Consider the following 21173-nt stretch of genomic DNA (forward strand, 5'->3'; position numbering starts at 1 on the left):
AAAAGACCAAGATGATAAAGCAGATTAAAACCAAATGAATTTAAGATAGTTCTTTTATTAAAAGTGAAGCAAAAAGACTGATATGATTTTATAGACTCTCCCTAATATTCCATGAAAAAGCCAGAAAAAAATAAGTATCTACACATTAAGATAAATGTAAAATAAATACACATCCAGACAATATTAATATGACTGATGGGATTAAAAAGAGGAATAATCCAGCATGCAAAATCTGTGAGGAAATTTTACTGGTACTGAGATTGTATAACCCAGAATAAGAAGGCTAACTCATGTCTTAACATAGGAAAGCTTATTCAAATATATAAAGAATGTGAATCAGTTGTTTTTCATTACTATAAAATATAAAACAAAAAAAATTGACTGTAAATGGGATTAAATTCTAGAACACAATTCAAAGAGAGGACACCGTATAGCTTCAAAACTGTGCACTGTGCTGTATGATTTGGAAGGAAGAGATAGTTCCTTCCTTGAGGAAGGAAATAAACATCAGTTTTCCATTTGTTAGAAATAGGAAATAGATTTTCAAACATATAGTTATGTGTATTTAGTTATATGGTATGAAGTCTTTCTCATTGTTCATTACGTCTACTATGTTGTTTTTAAAACACAGGTATTTTTATCTCTGTAAACAATTTTTATTGCCCTTATTTTTTTGGAAAACTTTCCAAATGAAATAAGTCAAATGAACAGATTCTAAGTAGCCTTTTTTTTTTTTTTTTTTTTTAAGAAATCTATCTTAACATACTGAAACAGAACTCTGTTGCTTCCAGTAAGACAATTTCACAACTGGAAGAACTTGGTTATCCACCTTCCCTTTGACACAGATACAATACTCCCTCCTTATCCACATTTTGCTTTCCATGGTTTCAGTTACCTGCAGTTAACTGTGTGTGGTCGGGAAGCAGGTAATCCTCCTCAGTACTGTCAGAATATCAATAACTAGCCTCACACTACATCACAATGCCTGTGTCATTCACCTCACTTCATCTCATCATGTAGGTATTTAATCATCTCACAGCATCACAAGAGTGAGTGCAGTACAGTAAGATATTTTGACAGAGACACCACATTCACTCAACTTTCATTACACTATATTGCTATAATTGTTCTATCTTATTACTAGTTATTATTGTTAATCTCTTACTGTGCCTAATTTGTAAATCTGACCTTATCATAGGTATACATGTATAAGAAAAACACAGTATATATATAGTGTTCAGTACTGTCTGTGTTTCAGGCATCCACTGGGGGTCTGGAATATAATGCCTGTGGATAAGAGGGAACCACAGTAGCTCTGATTCCAGGATAAAAAGACTGCTGGCAGAGGAGGAGGAGAATGAAAGGGGATAGGGAATGAGACACTTCAAATGTCAAAGGTATTAGAAGGGGTACGATAGGAGGCTGGTGGCCACTGTTCTACCTCTGGCTACTTTCTTTTTTGGGAAGGAGATTTTGGTTGAAAGGTGTTGAAATGCCTGTTATAATAGTACAGCCCCCTGGTGGTTCTCTGTGGTTTTCTGAGATTATTTTTTTGTCTTTAACACCTTTTAATTTTTTCCTACACTTCTGCATTACATTGCCTCACCATCATTTCCTCATCAGAATATTTCCCCATCTCACCTCATACTTCTCTACTGGCTCTGCACTGCTCTCATTTCTAAGCAATCATGAAGCTTCAAGTAAAAAGCAATGAATTCCTCAGATACCAGAAGAAAAACAAAAACAAAGCAAAACCACTCTTTGGACTAAAAGCTACAGAAACTACATTCTATGTCAGTACCAAACTTTAATGCCTAAGAAAAGCGTACTAGACTACTTCCCACTATATTAACTTGAAGCATATTTGTAGGTTAAAATAGAATCTACTGTTTCTTCCCCTCATGGTATACAAAACACACATATTCAGAACCAACACAGTTGAATTTAAATCCAATTTCAGATGACCATTTAGCAGAAGAAGAGTTGTCTTTAACAGAAAACACACATACAAACACACACACTGACCCCACAGGAGATTTGTGGACCATATTCATAAATGCAGAGATGACCAAACAAACCAAACAGAGACAGAAGGGCAGTGCATACAACGTGCAACATTTTATACCATTGAACAGGGATTTGTTGAACTCCTACTATGTGCAAAGTATTTAATGGATAGAAAGATGAGCCAGACTAGGTTAGGATCTCCTGGGATACACTCCAACGCCACTTGGTACTTTCCAAGGCAAGCTTTGTAATTCTTACTTTGTATTTGTTAAGGCCTGTCTCTCCCACTGGAATACAAATGCCATACAAGGAATATAAACACCATGTCATACATGGCTAAAACATACCATGGTGTCTGTCACAGAGTAGAATTTTTTTTTTTTTATTTTTTATTGAGGTATGACTGATATACACTCACAAAGTAGAAATTTAATAATTATTTACTGAATAACAATCTAATGTTAGGTAGTTACATGGTAGTGAATAAGAGTGTCAGTTTAACAAGAAGCCTTCATCTTACAGTAAAAAGTCAGAGGATTTGTCCACTTACAGCAGCATCAGAAAGGAAAGATGGAATCTGCCTTAGGGTTTTTCATTCTATAAAGTCTGAGTTACAAACAGCTTTCAAAGCCCAAGAGGCCAATGAGTCGACACTCCTGCATTTTCCCATATGCAGCAAGAATGAGCTACCATCACCCCTAGTAGTTTACACTGCTTAGCTAGGGCTTTATTAAAATTCCAACAAATATCTGCAGCTGTCTCTTTGGAAGTCTTCCTAGTAAATAAAAGGAATAGAACTCAATTGAATAAAAAGCATCTAGTACCTCCATATACCTATTTAGACAGTAGGGGAATTTTATTACAAATGGACTGTACCTTAAAATTACATTTCTGTATACACTCAGAATCTCAAAAACCTTAAAGCATTTAATTTTAATGAAATCAAAAGATTACTTTTCCTTAGTATATATTTCTCAGCTCACAATTAAACTCTTGATGGTTTAGTTACTTAGAGTTACTAGCACATAAAATGCCTTTGGATAAAATTATATCCAATTGAACTAAATGAAAAAATCTATATTAAATTAAAAGTAGTTCCCTGAGAAATTTTTAGGTTGAAGAGGAAGTTTTTCTCCTCTAATGATATGGAAAGAACTAATTATAAAAGCGTATTGCTAGCGACAGTGGGTCACATAAACAGCATCACCTTTGCAGTGTGTCTGCCCACCATGAACCTTGAGTCTCAGTTTTCTGACATGTGAAATGGGAGTGCTATGCATACATCTAGGTTGTAAAAGTTAAAATGAACAAATTCAAGCTATTGCTAAATATGTTTCTTAATGACTGATCAATTCTTTCCTGAATTTTATATTAGAAAAAAAGCTTATATCTTAGTAACTGGTATGTGTTGTTTGCCAGATAGTATAAATTGTAAAGACTGACTATAAGATTTACATTTTGCACTGAGTTCCAGAAAGCATATAATAAATACATTAATAATAATAACTTTTATAAAGTGTATCTCCAATATTTCTGAAATCTCCTCACTTTTCTATCTCCTTCCACTATTATTCCATTGTGGTAGGCAGAATGGACCCCAAAGATGTCCATGAACTATTTTCTGGAATCTGAAAATACATTATATTACATGGCAAAATGCACTCTGAAGATGTTAAAATAAAGTTAAAAGATCTTAACAGGGAAATTATCCTGGATCATCTGAACTGGTCCAGTCTAATTACATGAAACCTTAAAAGCAAAGAACTTTCCCTAGCTGGAGGGCAGAAGAAATGCAACAGAATGGGTACTCAGAGAGAGAGAAGCACAGAAAATTTCAACTGTGCCATAGTTAGCTTGAAGATGAAGGGGGCCATGTGTCAAAGAAAACTGGACCTCAGTGCTATGAGGGCAAGGAATTGAATCCTGATAACAGCTTGACGGAACATGGAAATGGAATATTCCCTTGAGCTTTCAGAAAAAGGCCCAGCTTTGATGACACTTTGATTTTGGTCTTGTGAAACACAGAGTAGAGAAACCAGCTGAGTTCACCCAGATTTCTGACAGAATGGTAGATTTACACTGTTTTAAGTTGCTAAGTTTGTGGTCATTTATTATGGCAGCAGCAGAAAATTGATACACCATCGATCGATCAGGCCTTCATCATCTCTGCTCTCAAATAATAGAATGATCTCTCATTATTAATCTCTTTCTTACTGATAAAATCTTTCTTGCTCTGTCATGACTCTGCTGCAAACCCTGCAATAGCTCCCGACTTCCAATTCGATGGTTCTAACTCTTTGGCATAACATTAAATTATTTGTCAATGACCTCAAACTCTATTGATACTCTCATCTCCCACTGTGTACAAATACTCTCTGCTCTCTTCACACATAAATGGCATTTCTGTTCTCTGGGTCTAATACTGTCCATGTCTGAAATGTCCAGGCTTATTCTCAGCATTTTCACAGTTTAAACATTATCCATAATTCAAGGCTCAGATTAACTGTTACCTTAGCATCAGTGTTGGAAATGATAATTTCTACTGGTACACTGGTAATAATGATAATATTACTAACAGCTAAACTAATGCTAACAATAATATTAACAACAGCAACTGCCATTTATTAAGAACTTAGTATATGTTGGACAATGTTATAAGTGCTTTCATAAATTCTCATAATGACCTTTTGAGGTAGGGAGGTAGACTCCATTAATTTTACAGCTTAGCACATGGAGGGTTAGAGAGGTTAAGTAACTCGATCATGTAGCAGAGTTGTAATCTAAACTCTAAAACTCTAAAATCTGTTTTTTCCATTCTGCAACACTTCTTTATAGAATATTCTTTGTTCTTGCTTGTCCTTATCATGTTCAACCTGGTTTTATGTTTACTCAAGTCTAAAACTCATTTCTTGTAATAGATATTAAGATCCTTGAGTATAAAAGCTATGAAAGAGTAGGGACTATATTTTGTCAAGTTTTATCTTCCACAGCACCTTCCAAAATGCCTTTCTTGCAAATAGGGTAATTGATTAAAAAAAAAGGTGTTTATTTAATGAGATGAATAAATATGTAAATACTTTAGGGAAGTAATTAAAATACCATAAGAATTCATTAGAAAAACTTAAATGGCCTGATTATAAGTATAATCATTATGTTTGGGAAGGGATAATGCAAGATAATTTGCATTTATAGATATAAATGGCTACTTCCTTAACAATAGTTTTCAAGAGTTCTATTTATAATTTCTATAAATAACAATAACAGAACACTAGAATATGAGATGTTAAAAAATATTTGACATATATTTATGTGATCATTTATAGCTTTTAAAACTTTAGTGTACCAGTTTAATATCTTGAGGAACACAGTTTTAAATTATCTTCTCTATAACAAAGATGAATTGAATTTCTTCATCCATTCATTCTAACAAATACTGAGTATTTGGTAATATATCAACTATTATTTTAGGTACCAGAGATCTCAAAAAGAAAGAGATATAGTCCCTCCTTTCAAGGAATTTATAGTCTAATGGGATTCAGAGAAATAATAATAATACAACATGTTATTACTATACAAATAACCCTTAAGAATCAGAAAACAGGCTTATATTTTTCTATTATAAAAAAATTTTCAATTCAACAACAAAAAAACAACACAATTAGAAAATGGCCAGAGGACTCACACAGACATTTTTCTAAAGAAGATACACAAATGGTCAATAAGCACATGAAAAGATGCTAAATATTACTAATCATTAGGGAAATGCAAATCTAAACTATAATGTAATACTACCTTACATTATTATGGCTATTATCAAAAAAGAACAAGTATTGGCAAAGATGTGGAACACCTCAATCCTTGTGTACTGCTGGTGGGAATGTAAAATGGTGCAGTTGCTATGGAAAACAGTATGGCAGTTCCTCAGAAAATCAAAAAGAGAGTTACTGAATGATCAAGTAATATCACTGAGTATATGCCCAAAAGAAATGAAAGCAGGGTTTCTAGATATTTGTACATCCAAGTTCATAGCAGAATTATTCACAACTGCTGAAAGGTGGAAGCAACCCAAAATGTCCATTCATAGATGAATGGATAAACAAAATGCAGTGTGTGTATAAACACACACAACACACACACACATATACAAAATGTAGTATTATTCAACCTTAAAAAGCAAAGAAAATCTGACAAATGCCACAACATGGATGAACCTTAAGGACATTATGATACATGATAAAACCCAGTCACAAAAGGACAGATACTGTATAGGTCCACTTATATGAAGTACCAAATGTAGTCAAATTCAGAGACAGAAAATGAATGGTGGTTGCCAGAAGACGGAGGAAAGGGGGAACAGGGAATTGTTTAATGGGCACAGAGTTTGAGTTTTGCAAGAAGAAAGAGTTCTGGAGATGGAGGGTGATAATGTTCGTACAATAATGTGAACGTACTTAATGCCACTGAACTGTACACTTGAAAATGGTTAATAAGTAAATTTTATGTTATGTGTATTTTGCCATAATTTAAAAAATAAGGTTCTTTAAAGAACAAACAATACAAATTCAATAAAATTTAAGAAATGCTAAATTGATTTCCATTAACAATAAAATTACTATCTTTCTCAGCTACTTACTGATCCGAGCTTGCCACAGAAGTACTCTTATTACAATTCATAAGGTGTTAACACCACCTTTCACTTACAGGGAATACTTTACCTCACCTGTAAGAACCACTTGACAAATAACAGCATGATTATCAAAACTTTTGATTAGTAACAGTTGATAGCATTATTAGTGTTAAAACATAATTTCAAAAATGAGAAATACGCCTAAATCTAGTGTTAAAGGCATATTCTTTCTTAGAATACTTAACCTGTTTATCCTGTAGTTCTACCTTGAGATCTATGACAGGAAAAGACACTACTACTATTTAACTTCTCTATTATTCTTCATTATTACAAAGTTCTTTGTTAAATAGACCTGCGAATTCAGCAAACATTTACTTAGAACTATTAAATATTAGAACTGTGGTTTTAAGCCTTTTAGAATCACATACTAGATATACATGTTACATAGTTGTTTTAAATCTTTTAAAATATCTCCATTTCAGTAAAAAATTGCTTATAAATGACACATTCTATTATACTTCAACAATAGGTAAAATATACATAAACATTTTAAAAGATTAAAATGCAATAAATACTTGCAAATCATTACTTATAATGGTAAAATGAGACTTCATGCTCTTAGAAAAAATGTCTGAAGTAACGTGCATTATTTTCAAAAATACTGGTTTGCTCCCCAAACATGCTTCTTCTTTTCCCTGAGTACTTCCTAGACTACATTTCCCAACCTCCTATTGTCCAGAGTCAGCTGTAGCCAATGAAATACAAGCAAAAGGGACCACCATTTCATTTCCTGCCCATAAAAACTTCCCATGTGTGCTGGCTGAACAGAGAGTGCTCCAAGCCCCTGGAAGAGGGTAAAGTCACAAATCAAAAGGGCCTTCAGATGCTGCATGCCCACAAGAGAAGACCATCACCCACTGGGAATAATTGTGTTGGACTGGTATTGACTTGGTATTAAACTTCTTTTGTATTGTTTTCAAGGTTTATATATTAGAGCAGTTGGCATTATATTAGCTAATGAATAGAGCGATTTGAAATCCACTTCCAAATTCAGATTTCTCATACTTAGTTAAACGATGTTATAGTTGAAAAAGAAACTTCACAAAAACATACCTATAGTCCATGTAAAGTATAAAGGTAGGTGAGGTTCACTGTTAATAACAGTGGATATAAATCTCTATTCAGGTCTTCTTTTTTTGTTTAATTGTAACATTAGTATTATGTTCATCCACAGTTTCACTGCAGGAATTTACTTAAGCCACTTGCCCATCTTATGACAGTTAACTAACCCCTCAGAAAGACATGCAACACAAGACCACCTGACATCCAGACTAACTGAGAACACAAGGGCAAAGCACATATCACATATTAGTAATGTTTAATTTCTTCTTTGTCTTTTAAAGCAATGAAAATAAGTTCCTCCATTTTCTTTCCATTCCTCGGAGAACTTAATCATGCACCCCAAGGAGTACATATGCCTTACACTGAAGAGCACTATATTGGAAACTATACCAGACACCAAGAAACATATATATTATAAGAAAAACATGCTAGTCTGGATATAGACAGATAAATAAATGACTACAGCTCCTAAGTGTTATCAACAGAGTAAATATAAAATACCATGTGAGCTTAGAAATTATTACAAGATGAAAAGGGCGTAGATTTCCTGAGTGACTACAGGTTATAACAGTTGATACCCACTTGGGCTCTGAATCCAATGCTTTTTCACCTATTCAGTTGCTCCCACAAGTATTCCCTCTCTCATTAAAATAACAAACTCTTTTTGACTCCATCTCCCTCAACCTATGGTCCGATGTCTATATTTCCTTTTATATTGAAGACCCTAGAAAGAGGCGTTTTCATCTGTACTGTCACATGCTTCTATTTACATTTAATTAAATTAAAATGTAAAAAAATAAAAAATTCCATTACACAGTCACACTAGTCACATTTCAAGTGCTCAACACCTGCACATGGCTAGTGGTATCACATTGTTTTGGATAGCACAGGTAGACAACACTGCCACCATTGCTGAAGGCACAGTGCTAACCTAGACTATAAAAGTCTAATTAAGAGTGAAGTCTCCAAAACTATACTGCCCGGATTCAAATCCCAATTTCTACTCTTACTAATTGAGTAAACTTGGGGAAGATATTCCCCCTTTGCTTCCTTTAGTTTCCTTATCTGTAAAACAAGGAAAAGTGTAATTAATTCCTGCTTCATAACATTGTTGTGAAGTTTAAATGAATGACATGTAAAGTGCTTAGAATAGTACCTAGCATAGAAGAATGCTAAGTATTAGGTGTTCTTATATTTGTCCTTGAAATTATTCTCATTGACTCTATTTCACCACCCATTTTTCTTAACCTGCTCCAATCAGGCTTTGCCCACCACAGCAAGGTTTGTCAAGGTTTAACAAATTCCTCCATCTTGCCAAATCCAATGATCAATTGTCAGTTTTCATCTTACCGGACATTTGAGAAGCACTTAACACAACTGATCATCTTTCTTAAAATATTTTATTTGGTCTCCATACTATATCCTTCTTTTCTTTTAACAACAGCTCTTTTTTAAGTCTCCTTTGTGGATTCTTTTCCTGATTTCTAAATGTTAGCGTATCCCAGAGCTGGGATCTTTAGAAATGTGGGTTTCCAATGAACAGGCGAAGGAGCATACAAAAAGCCCAGCATCAGGAGAGAGACATGACTCAGCTGCCATGTGTACCTGCCAACATACCTTCAAAAACGGTTCCCATTTGCCAATTATTGTCATCCAGAATAATTTCACTGTTCCTTAAAAGATCCCATTTTGTTGAGTTTTCTACCCTCAGAAGACAAGTAAATTGTCTTGTCTGATCTTGAAATCCACAGAGGTAAAATGATATTTATATTTATAATGATAAATATCACCTTAAAAAAATTGAAAACATTATGGTATACATTCATTAAATGGTAACTCTGTAACTTGATTACATGCAGATTTCCATAGGGGCCAGGAAAATCAAGACAATATTAAATGAATCTTTGAAAATGCAAACTTTCTAGTTGAAATTATATATCTTGGTTTTGGGTAGTTAGGCAACACATCTTATGCCTAAAAAAAGGATCTATTGTAAGATCCAATATCATAAAAATAATTACTTTACATAATGTTATATGATCAAATAGTTTAGACATTAAATTTGAAGATTTTAGTTTTAAATACTGTTGGAGCTTGTGATGGCATTTTTTTCTTAAGAAAACAAAGTCCTTACTTTGAAACACATATATGTGTAGACACAAATATGTAACTTAGAAACCCATTTAAATTTTGGAGTCCAGTAATGGAAAACAATCTCTGTTGGCTATTTTAAAGCTAAACTTGGGCTTTAAAATGAGAGATATTCTGAATTCTATTGTCATTAAGTCAAAACTATTGGTGGGTAGGTGGAAAAATTGCACATTTAAGAACAAAAAAATTTTGACCATTACAGTGTTACTGAATGAAGACAACAGCAAAAGGGAATACTTGATTTTTTCCATATATCTATATATAAAGGAGCTATATGATATAATAAGGACCAAGACTGTATTTCTTAAGTCTGCCAACATAAAATGCTTTTGAAGATAAAAACCAAATCAAAGTTGTTACAGAATCTCAGTGTATGGTCAATAGGCCTATATTTTTAAATTAGAATATTATTTAAAAAATAGATATATGGGATATTTATATCAAAACTGTAAAAATATGAACTTGACCACTGAGAAATACTGAGCATTCTCTTCCTGAGATCCTTCACATTCAGTTCAGTGCCTGTGACACTCCTCATAGTTTCTGTCCTTGCTTCATGTTCTCTTAGCCTCCTTCGCAAACTCTTCTTCCTCCCAATTCTAAAATGGTAATCTTTCACGGGGTATTGTCTTGGCCTACTTCTCTTTTGTCTCTTGTGTTCTCCTTGGGCAATCTCAGCCATGTTTATGGTTTTACGCATCATCTAAACTTAATAACTCCCAGATTTATGTCCCTGGTTCTGATACCAACTTCAGAAGTTGCTTATTTAAATAGGTTCCAGGCATTTCTACTAGAATGTCCCATAGATACCTCAAATTCGAAATGTCCTAAACTGAAGGACACATCCTCTCTCTCTTCCCCCTACCTACGCCTTCTTTCAGACTTCCAATATCCATTAACAGCACTATGCCATCGACCCAGTGATGCAAGCCAGGAACACGGGAATTCTCTTGGAACCTCTCTCCTTCACCTCCGCATATCCAACCAGTCATTAAATCAGGTGAGTGACTACTAACTGTTTCATAAAATTCCCTGAACAACTGACTTAATTCAGGATCACATCTCTTGTTCTGAATTATCGTACTACTTGTCTGAATCATTGTACGTTCATCCTAAAATACTCTTTACCAGATGCTGATCTAAGTTTACTGTGTATTGCAGTCCTACAAGAGTCTAAGTGCCCAGAGCAGTATCTCTCTTGTTCATGTTTTCTTTAGGGTAGTCCCTGGCTTATGGTAGATGCTCAAAAAATACTTGTTAGATAAATAAATGGCGACCTGAATTGCCTATAAATTATACATTATGCAAATATGACCACATGAATCCTCTTCTGAAAACCTTTTAAAACTTCCTATCACCTGTAAATTAGTATGATCTACAGGATTCTTGATGCTTTGGTCTCTACTTATCTATCAGCCTGATCTCAAGCCACATTCAGTCCAACATTTTATGTTAAAATTATACCTAATTGCCTATCATTCTTGTACATATGATGCTTCTATGTCTTTTTTCATCATGCTTTCTGTCTGGGACACCTTTCTAATGCCCTTTGCTTGGTTAGCAATCACTTCAAGCCTCAAATCAGGTATTCATCCCAGTTGGTCTTCCTCTAAGCACCCCAACACACATTCTAAGTAATTCTAGTTTTATCAACATACAGAAGTTTCTATTTTCTATTAGATTATAAGCAAATCAGATTATAAGTGATTTCTTACTCATCTTTATTCTCCATGTGCATAGTACATAGTTAGCACTCAATATTTAGCAAAAAACCCTAAATGAATGGAATTATTTAGTTTAACACCACATATTCCTTAACTTTTTAAGGAATTAGTAAGATAATCTTATTAATATCTGATTACATTCTTAGTTTTTTTAATTGATAGGCTTTATTTCTACATCAGTTTAGTTTATAGATACTTCCAACTATTAAAGAGAAAAATGCAATAAATAAAATTCTAACTGCTAGAGATATATTAAAAAACCCTCAACCCAGCATCTATCATATTATCTCAATCAGCTAATTACATACAAATATTAGCAATTAAAAAAATCATTTAACTATGGTCTCTATGTGTCCATAAATTAAAATTTTATTTCTATATTAAAATGCAAAAGTTTTAGACACCAAATGAAAAATTCCTGTGACAATAGTTATATTAACTATAGTGACTTACAACCAAGGTATAAAGAATACCACCAAGTAATTATTTCCATATAATATTAGTACATAAGGCTCAAATTGCCAAATCACTGTCATAGTTTATGAAATCAAGATTAGCCGGGTCCAGGAATTAATGCATCCTTAAATTCTTTCACGTTGTAGATTCGTGTCCTGATTTCTGTGTACAAGAACCCTAGTATTCAAGCATCAATGAGATTTAATCCATTTGCCTATAATTTATTTGCTGTAAAAGAAACACCATATTACAAGCTTTTGTTTGTTAAGTAGAAGATCTACTATTATTTCCAAAATACCAGGATTTAATGTTTAATTATCAACACCCATTTGAAAAGGCAGCATTGCTTTGACTCACAAATTTCTTAATTGCTAACAGTGGCTTTTCTGAGTGGGAGTGCTGTATCTAATTTATTTTTGCAGATGTGACTTAGAAACTGAATTTTAAAGTAGGAAAGCTTTGAATATCTTCACTGTCAGCAGAAAATTCCTCTGTTCCTGCTGCTGAAGAATATTGCTGCTTGAGATTTTAACAGGGAAATAAAAACTTCAGTGAGTAAATTGATACTACTGGCAAATGCTGCTTACAAACTGAAAAAGAAGTTAGGATGTCAGCAATAAAAGAACTAAATTAGTCACACAAAATATGAGGTGTCATCTTCATCTTGGTAACTTGCTGGGAATGAAAATTAATTTGGCTTGATCCAACTTGAGGAACCTAAAGAAAAGCAAATATCTCAGAGATCAGAGTACCTTACAAAGGACCAGTAACTGGCAATCAGGGTACCATCGCTTAACTCCTCCCTAAGGAGGAGACATACATGCATTTCAAAAACAGTAATCAAGGGTCACTTTGAAGCAGGTTCATTCACTTCTGGAAAACAAAGTACCTGTTTTATTTTCAGAAAAAGTAACTAGCTTAAGATGCCCCTTTCCTCTGGAACATGTCATCTTCCACATATTACTGCAATCAAATAAGTAAAAGGAAAGAATATGTATTTTTAAATTATCTTAAATGTTAATGTAAAACTTCTTTTCATTAAAGCTCAACTATGAAGTTAAAAGTAACATAAAAATGCCTACCCGTTTGGCTGAGCTGCGAGGCGCTGCGACTTTTCCGGGAGAGTCCAACAATAGCTACCATTTTGGCCCCGATGCTAGAGCGCCGCTTTTTGCTGCCGGTGGCCAAGGTGCCCACTGCAGTGTCAGACTGGCTACCGTCATTCTTCTCCAGCGAGCACATGTCTCCACTGATGCTGGTGCTTTTAGTCATGTTCTTCCCTGAGATGCCCATTTCTCTGCTTTGCATTTTGGATGTAAAGACACTGTAGGCCGATGGATCATTAAAAGTGAGGACACGAGTAAAAAGGAAAAGAGAAAATGTACTTTAGATGAAACATATGGAGTATAAATTATATCATTTATGGGACACATTTTTAGGTTTTAAAAATTGTCCAATACCATGCTCTTGAATGGGCTTTACTATTCAGGGCCAACCTAATACAACTATGTAAAATCAGACTTATGATTTCATTACTGCTGTCAAAGAAGGTACTGGTTTGCACAGCCACATGGAAAAAGAAATTCACAAAAGATTAGTAGGCTCATTTAAGAGAACAGGCTGCCTTGCCAGTGAAAATATGTTTTCAGGCAGCCATACAACATAAGGAAGAAGTTTCCAAAAGCATTCTTCTCTAATTTGCCTTACTATCATTTTCAAAAAGAAATTAGATGAGTGGGGGAATTTTGCAAAAAATGGCAAAAATTACAGCATCCACTGCTAAGAGTGGCCCTTTAAAACAAGTTTTCTCATTTTATGGAAAACTTCATAAGGCTTATTTAATGATGGTTAAATTTTCTAACAGGGATTGATGTTTTCATGAGCTTTGAATTAAAAATAATTTATTTCACTTTACATAATTTCATATTTCCTGATATGTCTATGTTCCAAAAATAAAGAAAAAATTCCCTCTTGTATTCATGTAAAAGAAAAAAATCATCAGTTTTCTCAGCAATGTGGTCAGAAAGCCATCACTGAGCCAATGAAGCAAACGAGCTCATTGACAATCTACTACTAGACTAACACTGCCAATGGGAGTAATTCAGGAAAGGCTGCTGGGCTCTCTGTGATGACTGGCGTAGGGGTTAAAGAATCTGGAAGCCAGCTACCCAGCTGGCCCCATAAACTTCTGAAGAGTATGAAGAAAAAAGCCTGCTTTGCAAGAATGGGAAGACTTATTTACATGTCACTTTTTGACTCAGTGTTAGAGAGTCATATTTTCTGCTCTAATTTGGTCTGATAATGTCAGTGTATAACATAACTATAGAAATAAAGAAAAACAATGAAAACCAAGGTATAGCAGAAACATACATCATTTAAAGGATGAGAATTAGAAAATTGAGCTATTAAGGTGAGCTCTTATCTCTAATTCTATTTCTTAGTCTTCCTAAACACTTTTTTGTCCTCATTTTGACCTGCCATATCTAGGGTCCCCTTTATTAAATGCTTTGCTACCCTAGATATCGTTTATTGCATGTATTCTGGACAAATAAACACAGAAATGCAATATATGATTTTCATAGTATGCTGTCATCAGAAAAGGTGTGACTAGAAAAGTCAAAGTTTGGTTGAAACTAAGGCTGTGAAAATAATAACATATTCCATAGTCCCAGTAATCTAATGCTCCTGTTATATAGGAATTTTTACCCTAAACATACACTTTTCTAAAAGAGTCACCGAGTCTATTACCTACCAATGAAGGTACCTATGTATCAAAGATATACAAAATATTGCTTATTGTTCTTGTGATATTTGCATTTTAATTTTCATGGCTGGATATAAAAACTATAAAGAATTTGGCCAAAATCAAGCAGCATACAATAAAAAACTAACTGGAACCGATAAGTCAGTTTACAGATAAATATTTCAATGGGCATAAGAGTAATGCTGTAAATAAAATATATAGTCATTTCAAAACTAATATTTCATCCTATTGAGAGCCAGAAAAGTGGTTAGGAGAGAACTTACTCAAAGAATTAGAGGCAAAGGTGATTTAGAATTTTGTGGCTAGAAATATAGAGGCTCCAGCAGGTACTACAATGGAGAATGAGAATTGCCGCATGAGAACAGAAAAGACACTTGAGGATAGGACATAGACAGAGATAATTCCAGGAGTGGAAAGATGTATAAAATCTTGAGATAGGAGGTGGTGCTAGAGAATGCCTCTAGGCTCTAAAGTTAGAAGACAATAGTAATAATTGTAGAGCAGGAAAAACCCAGGGACATGGCCAAACTCCCAAAATTGTGGCACCTTGGAAGACTTAATTCCTTTTCTCTCCCACTGTTGTGTTCCCAGAGGCAAGTGCCAAGAGCAAAGTGAATACCTTTCACTTTGAGAACTCATACCTGATTGCACCAGTTGCCAATGATTGGGCAGATGTCTGGATTTTAAAGTGCCATTTTCTTCAATTCTGGCATATTCCTTGGGTGGGGGAAAGGGAAGAACAGATTCTGCTTTTGTCTAAAGTTCCCCTGATTAAAATCTTTCTCTGTCTTAAATACTATTCCTTCCCTAAAATGTGGAGCTAATAGAAAGCAAAGATTCATGTAAAAGTTACTTGGAAGGAACCACCTATATAGCTTAGTAGCTGGTTCTGGCAATAAGGAAATAATACTAGCTCAAATTAGTAAGCATTTACTACATGCCAGATGCTATTCTAGGTGCTTTAAATGAATTAATTCCTGTTGTCCTCACAATTGTTATAGAAGAGGAAACCGAAGCCCTTAGAGAGCACTGGTTAGGAATAATCAACACTGGAACCACTGGAATTTCCTGATGGAGAGTTTCAGTAGGAGGAAGCTGGATACTTAGGCCACATGTTCAAGGGAATGGTCAGGGCTAAAAAGACGGAGTCAATAAATATTTGTTGAACAGGGGAGGATAGATACAGTTAGGAGGTGGCTGAAGCAGGCAAGCCAAGAGTATAAAGAGAAAGAATGAAAAGGGTTGAGAAGGTATTCTGAAGAATACTTAACATTTAAAGGGGAGGAAGAAGAGGAGTGACTGAAGGGAACAGAAGAACGAAAGAAGAAAATAATTTCCACAGAAGACAGAAGAACAAAGTTTAAGAATGTTGAGGTGGTCAAAATGATGCAAAGAATTAATCAGCAGTAATATTTAAGTAGGGCTGCAGAAGGAGGCCTGAAGGCACAACTGACCTTTAAGACAGGAGTCAACAAGGGAATCTAATGGGAAGAAGTAGAAGCTATGAAGACAGATAACATTTTGGAGAAATTTGCTATTGAAGACTAAGAAAGAAATAGTAAACTCATGGGGGCATCAAAATGGAGAAAAAAGTTACTAAAATAAGGATTACTGGATAATTATTTATTTTTAGGCAAAATCAAAAGGCCTTGAGGAGAGAGAATGATTAAGAAGAAAGCTAAGAATTGATACAAAAAATTTCCTTCAAGATGGAGAAATACGTGAGTTGAAGAACTCAAGACAAACGGAGTATGATTTAGAGCATTCAGCTTTTGTATTTCTCTTACTCATTGGACTCCTTTTCCTAACCTAGCAAATAAGGTTACAGATGATTGTTAAGATACTTTTAATCTTCGAACTTCTATGACTATCCTACCTCTGCTAATTTTTTAAATAACTGATTCCTTTCAGGTTTCATGGCTCTTTTCCTCTTTCTTTTGAATTCAGCTTTTTGTATCATTTTACACAATATTCCTCAGTATATGATCTTTCAGCAATAACATCTTTCCCTTTACAGATTTCCAGATTAAACTCCAAAACTCTAAGCCAGCAATTCAATGTGTACAAAATCCCCTTATACTTTTTGTTTCATCTGTACTTTTCAGCTAAACCTGATTATTTCTATATTTAAGTATTTTAGTCAGGAATAAACTTCCTTAGAACTCATTTTCATTTTAGCGTCTTCTGATTTTACCACATAATTACATAGTACTTCTGATAACATGAAAAGGTCCATGACAAATTATCAGAAGGTATGTTCACTGGCCTTTAACTTAAAACATCGATTTACATTTTTCACATTCTTACTAATATCAAAGGAACATTAACAGTTAAGTTTTTGTGAAGATAAAACTGAGAGCTTTTATTTATTCCTGCTAATCATCCAACTCTATAATCAGGGTATCAAGTTTGTAGAGTATTTAACATATGATGAATATTTTGCACTACTGAAGTGATTACACTAAATAAAAATTCACATTAGGTCTCTAGACATTATACTGAAAGCCAAACCATAATAGGAAGATATTCTTGATGGTAGCTTTTACCCATATAAAATCATTAGATGTGTTTCAAAGTGTATAAAATGTATAAATGACTATATATTAAGGATAGTAATTCCTCAGATTATAAGTACAAAATACATTAGTCCCATATTTTGAAATATAATACTCTAATTTTTTTTTGAAAACTTGACTATAAATCAAATCCAAGTAAAAAAAACAACTCTACTTTGTGTGGTCACATTGCATCATTTTAGAGACTGAGAACATGCTTTAAACATATATATTAATAACTCTAAATATTATCTATTCAGCTTCCATATCTAATTAAAATCAATCTTTCAAATTTGCATAGAAGAATCTGTCAGGAGTTCTGGATCCCATGGGATTAAAAAAACCAAAAACGCATTCTAGAATTTTTTTTCAAGTGGCCAAATATATATTACCCATACATTTATTATTCCTTTATTTCTGGAAACAAAGATGCTTTTATTGAGGTTAGCTGTTTCCCTTAGATTTGACTTTTGCCGCACTCCAATCCCTTCTGCTTCCTGACCTACACTGTTGCTTGCCCATGTAGCCCTGGATGGCATAGCCTGGCTTCTCTATTTCCTAGATCCTGTTATTATAATAAACTTTGTTTTCCTGAGTCTCTCCTGTGTCTCCTCTTGTAGCCATATGTAACTGACCATCACACAGAACACAGGCAGTATGTAAGTATATATACATAAGATGACTGTACTTCTTGTGCAGGACCATGGTTTATAGCCCTAATTAATAAATTTAGAAAAACAAAATGATAAATTAGGCAGGATATGAAGCAAAATTCCAAGGGAGCATGAATATATAAATTACTTTGTGAAGTATAGCACAGTATCTAGGTTAAGACTTAAACTTGCATTTTTTTTAGTTGAATTTAGGCATTTCATGTGGAAAGCAAAATGCTTTCTATCACAGGAGTCCATTACTGTTTGTTAAAATAAACTTTCCTTGCCTAATTAGATGAACACCAGTAATTTCTCTTTGACTAAATCTTGTGTTAATAAATCCAATGTATTAAAATTTCCAAGATTATCCCTTTATTTGCCCCTAAAGGAAATGTTATTATTCTTTCATGTAAAAACATGCAAATACCTGATTGGACTTAGAATATTTGTTTACCTTATATTTGTACATGTAGACAATGATCCAGTCATCATTATGCAAGTACAAATTTGTTTTATGTCACTCAGAAATCACCATGAAAAGGAAGATCATAATCTCCTTCAATAATTAAAATGAAAGCTATTATTTCATTTGACAAGATGTCCTCGATCACATATACTGAATCTACCTTGGAACCATTTAAAGGAAGGCCTTTAGCCAGTTAAAATCTGAACTTTGGTTTTTTTCCTTCTTAGATTCCAAGTCCATCATCCTGCAAAGATTGTGAATTTTTTTCTCCTCTGGGATGATGTCTCAGAATGCATAATGCTAGTCTTTCAAGACTAGGAAATCCACTGGACCTGTAGCTGACACACAATCATTTTCTGAAAGATGCTACAGAATCATTGTCTATAATCTCCATGCTGTACTACCATCTCTGCGACCAACTTATACTATGATTGAAAATTTCTGTGCCCTTTTATCCCCTTTATCATCCCCACCCACAGGCCCACCCCAACCCCTCCTCCATGGTAGCCACCAGTCACTTCTCAGTGTCTATGAGTCTACTGTTATTTTGTTCATTTTGTTTTGTTTGTTTTTGATTTTACAAATATGTGAAATCATATGCTTTTTGTCTTCCTCCACCTGGCCTATTCATTTACCATAATACCCTCTGGATCCATCCATGTTGTCACAAATGGTAGGATATTTTTTCATGGCTGAATAATACTCCACTTTGTATATGTACCACATCTTCCTAGTCCATTCATCTAACAGACACTGGTTGCTTCCATATCTTGGCTGTTGTAAATGATGTGGCGATAAACAATAGGGGTGCATATATCTTTTCAAATCAGGGATTTTGTTTTCTTTGGGTAAATTCCTAGAAGTGAGATTATTGGGTCACATGGTATTTCTATTGTTAGTTTTTTGAGGAACCTCCATACTGCTTTCCACAGTGGCTGCACAATTTACGTTCCCACCAACAGTGTAGGGAGGTTTCCTTTTCTCCACATCCTCACCAACACTTGTTATTTCTTGTCTTTTGGATTGTGGCCATTCTAACTCATGTGAGGTAATATGTTATTGTGGTTTTGATTTGCATTTCCCTGATGATTAGTGATTTGGAGCACTTTTCATGTGCTTCTGGCTCACATTTTATTTTTTATTGGACAATGCTGCTCTAGATAATTGATTTAAATGGCATAGATTTATTCCAGGAAAAATATTTGATAGAAAATGTATTTTCCTGTGTAAATTATCATTTTCCTTTGATTTGAACTATGAAATGAGTGTTGTTCTTTGAATAGAATGACTAGTACAAAACCTTACAAAGAAAATCAAATATCATTGACAAAACACTAAGTAAGCTTGAAACTAAAGATAACTAAAATACAATTGACACTCAAAATAAAACATAAAATACATTGAAAACAAAAATATAAAGCAGTAAAAGAATATTTAGCAAGTAAATGTTAAAAAGATAAGGCAGAAACATGGCTCTAAAATGAAAAATCTATTTTTCTACTTTAATGCTTATTTAGGACACACATATTTCTATTCTGTTAAGAACCTTGTTTCCTAAACTTAAAACAAAGAATATCTGTGATTTGTGTATCTAGTAAGAAAAACAATTACCTATAGGGAAGCCAAGTGAATTTGCCACTCACTCACATTCAAGATGTAGCTTCATTACTCATACAGTAACTAAGTAACCAAAGTTGTTTGTGCTTCAGTTGCCCTGTTAAGTAAAATGAGGATAATAATACCCCAACCTTATCTAGAAAGTTGCTCTAAGACTTTCTCCTTTTTTCCTAGTTCATTTAATCAGTAATCTTTACTCTTCACTGTTATGAGAACTTCAATTTCCCCACTTTTTCTCCAACTATCAGCCCCCTCATCTTTGGTTATGCTTAATTAACTTAGATTCCATGCTTCTCATTTCAACCACTCTTTTCCAAATACCCTCAGGCTTTTTAGTATTCCTCATGATATATGGTATCCAACTGTCAGAACTACTACTATCACATGCTTCTTCTATGCTTGCTTAATGTTTGAGCATTGTTATAAAAAAATTTAAATTCAGTAGGACACATTGGTTCTACTCTAATTCCCCATCATTGGCCTCTGCACATGCACTCCCACTTCCCACAATAATCACTGCAATCTTTCTTCACACTACTCAAACCTCCCACTTTCTGCTTTCCTCTCAGAAGATAACTTCCTTGTATGTCACAAAGAATACAGAAGCTGTCAGAATAAATTATCTTGTCATAAAAATAATATAGATATATGCCAATCTTATCAATATACACACACTCACTCACATATACACCTATCATCTTTAAGTTAGCTAAGTTTCTTTTCTGAACTACATAACTGTCTACCCAATACTTATAATAAACACTCAGATATCACACAGGATATCACAAATTGGATGTGTCTCAACCTGAATTTAACCATTTTTCTCAAATATATTCCTCTTTCAGTCTTCCATTTCAGTAAAGAATATACCTTGATTAGGATGGAGATCCAAGAAGCACCCTTGACTTCTCCCTTTCCTTCACCCCACACCTAATCTATCACCAGGTCCAACAGATTCTACCTCTAAAACATGCTCATATCCTTCCATTTCTCCCCACCCTGACATTACCACTCAAGTCCATGCTACTCTT

At 34.1% G+C, this 21173-nt stretch overlaps 1 protein-coding gene across 43 annotated transcripts in view; it reads right to left on the reverse strand.

Annotated features, from left to right (window-relative positions):
• RIMS2 (regulating synaptic membrane exocytosis 2) overlaps positions 1 to 21173 on the reverse strand; it is a 578477-nt gene that overhangs the window by 75952 nt on the left and 481352 nt on the right. For 25 of the 43 annotated variants that reach the window (XM_036876382.2, XM_036876380.2, XM_057497834.1 and 22 more), the window contains one exon: positions 13170 to 13411. The exons of the other annotated variants lie outside the window; for them this stretch is intronic. In XM_036876382.2, the coding sequence (XP_036732277.2) occupies positions 13170 to 13411 (242 nt within the window). The remainder of the gene's footprint in view (positions 1 to 13169; positions 13412 to 21173) is intronic. 43 annotated transcript variants of the gene reach the window in all.

This window comes from Manis pentadactyla, chromosome 3, assembly GCF_030020395.1.
Source record: "Manis pentadactyla isolate mManPen7 chromosome 3, mManPen7.hap1, whole genome shotgun sequence".
NCBI lineage: Eukaryota > Metazoa > Chordata > Mammalia > Pholidota > Manidae > Manis > Manis pentadactyla.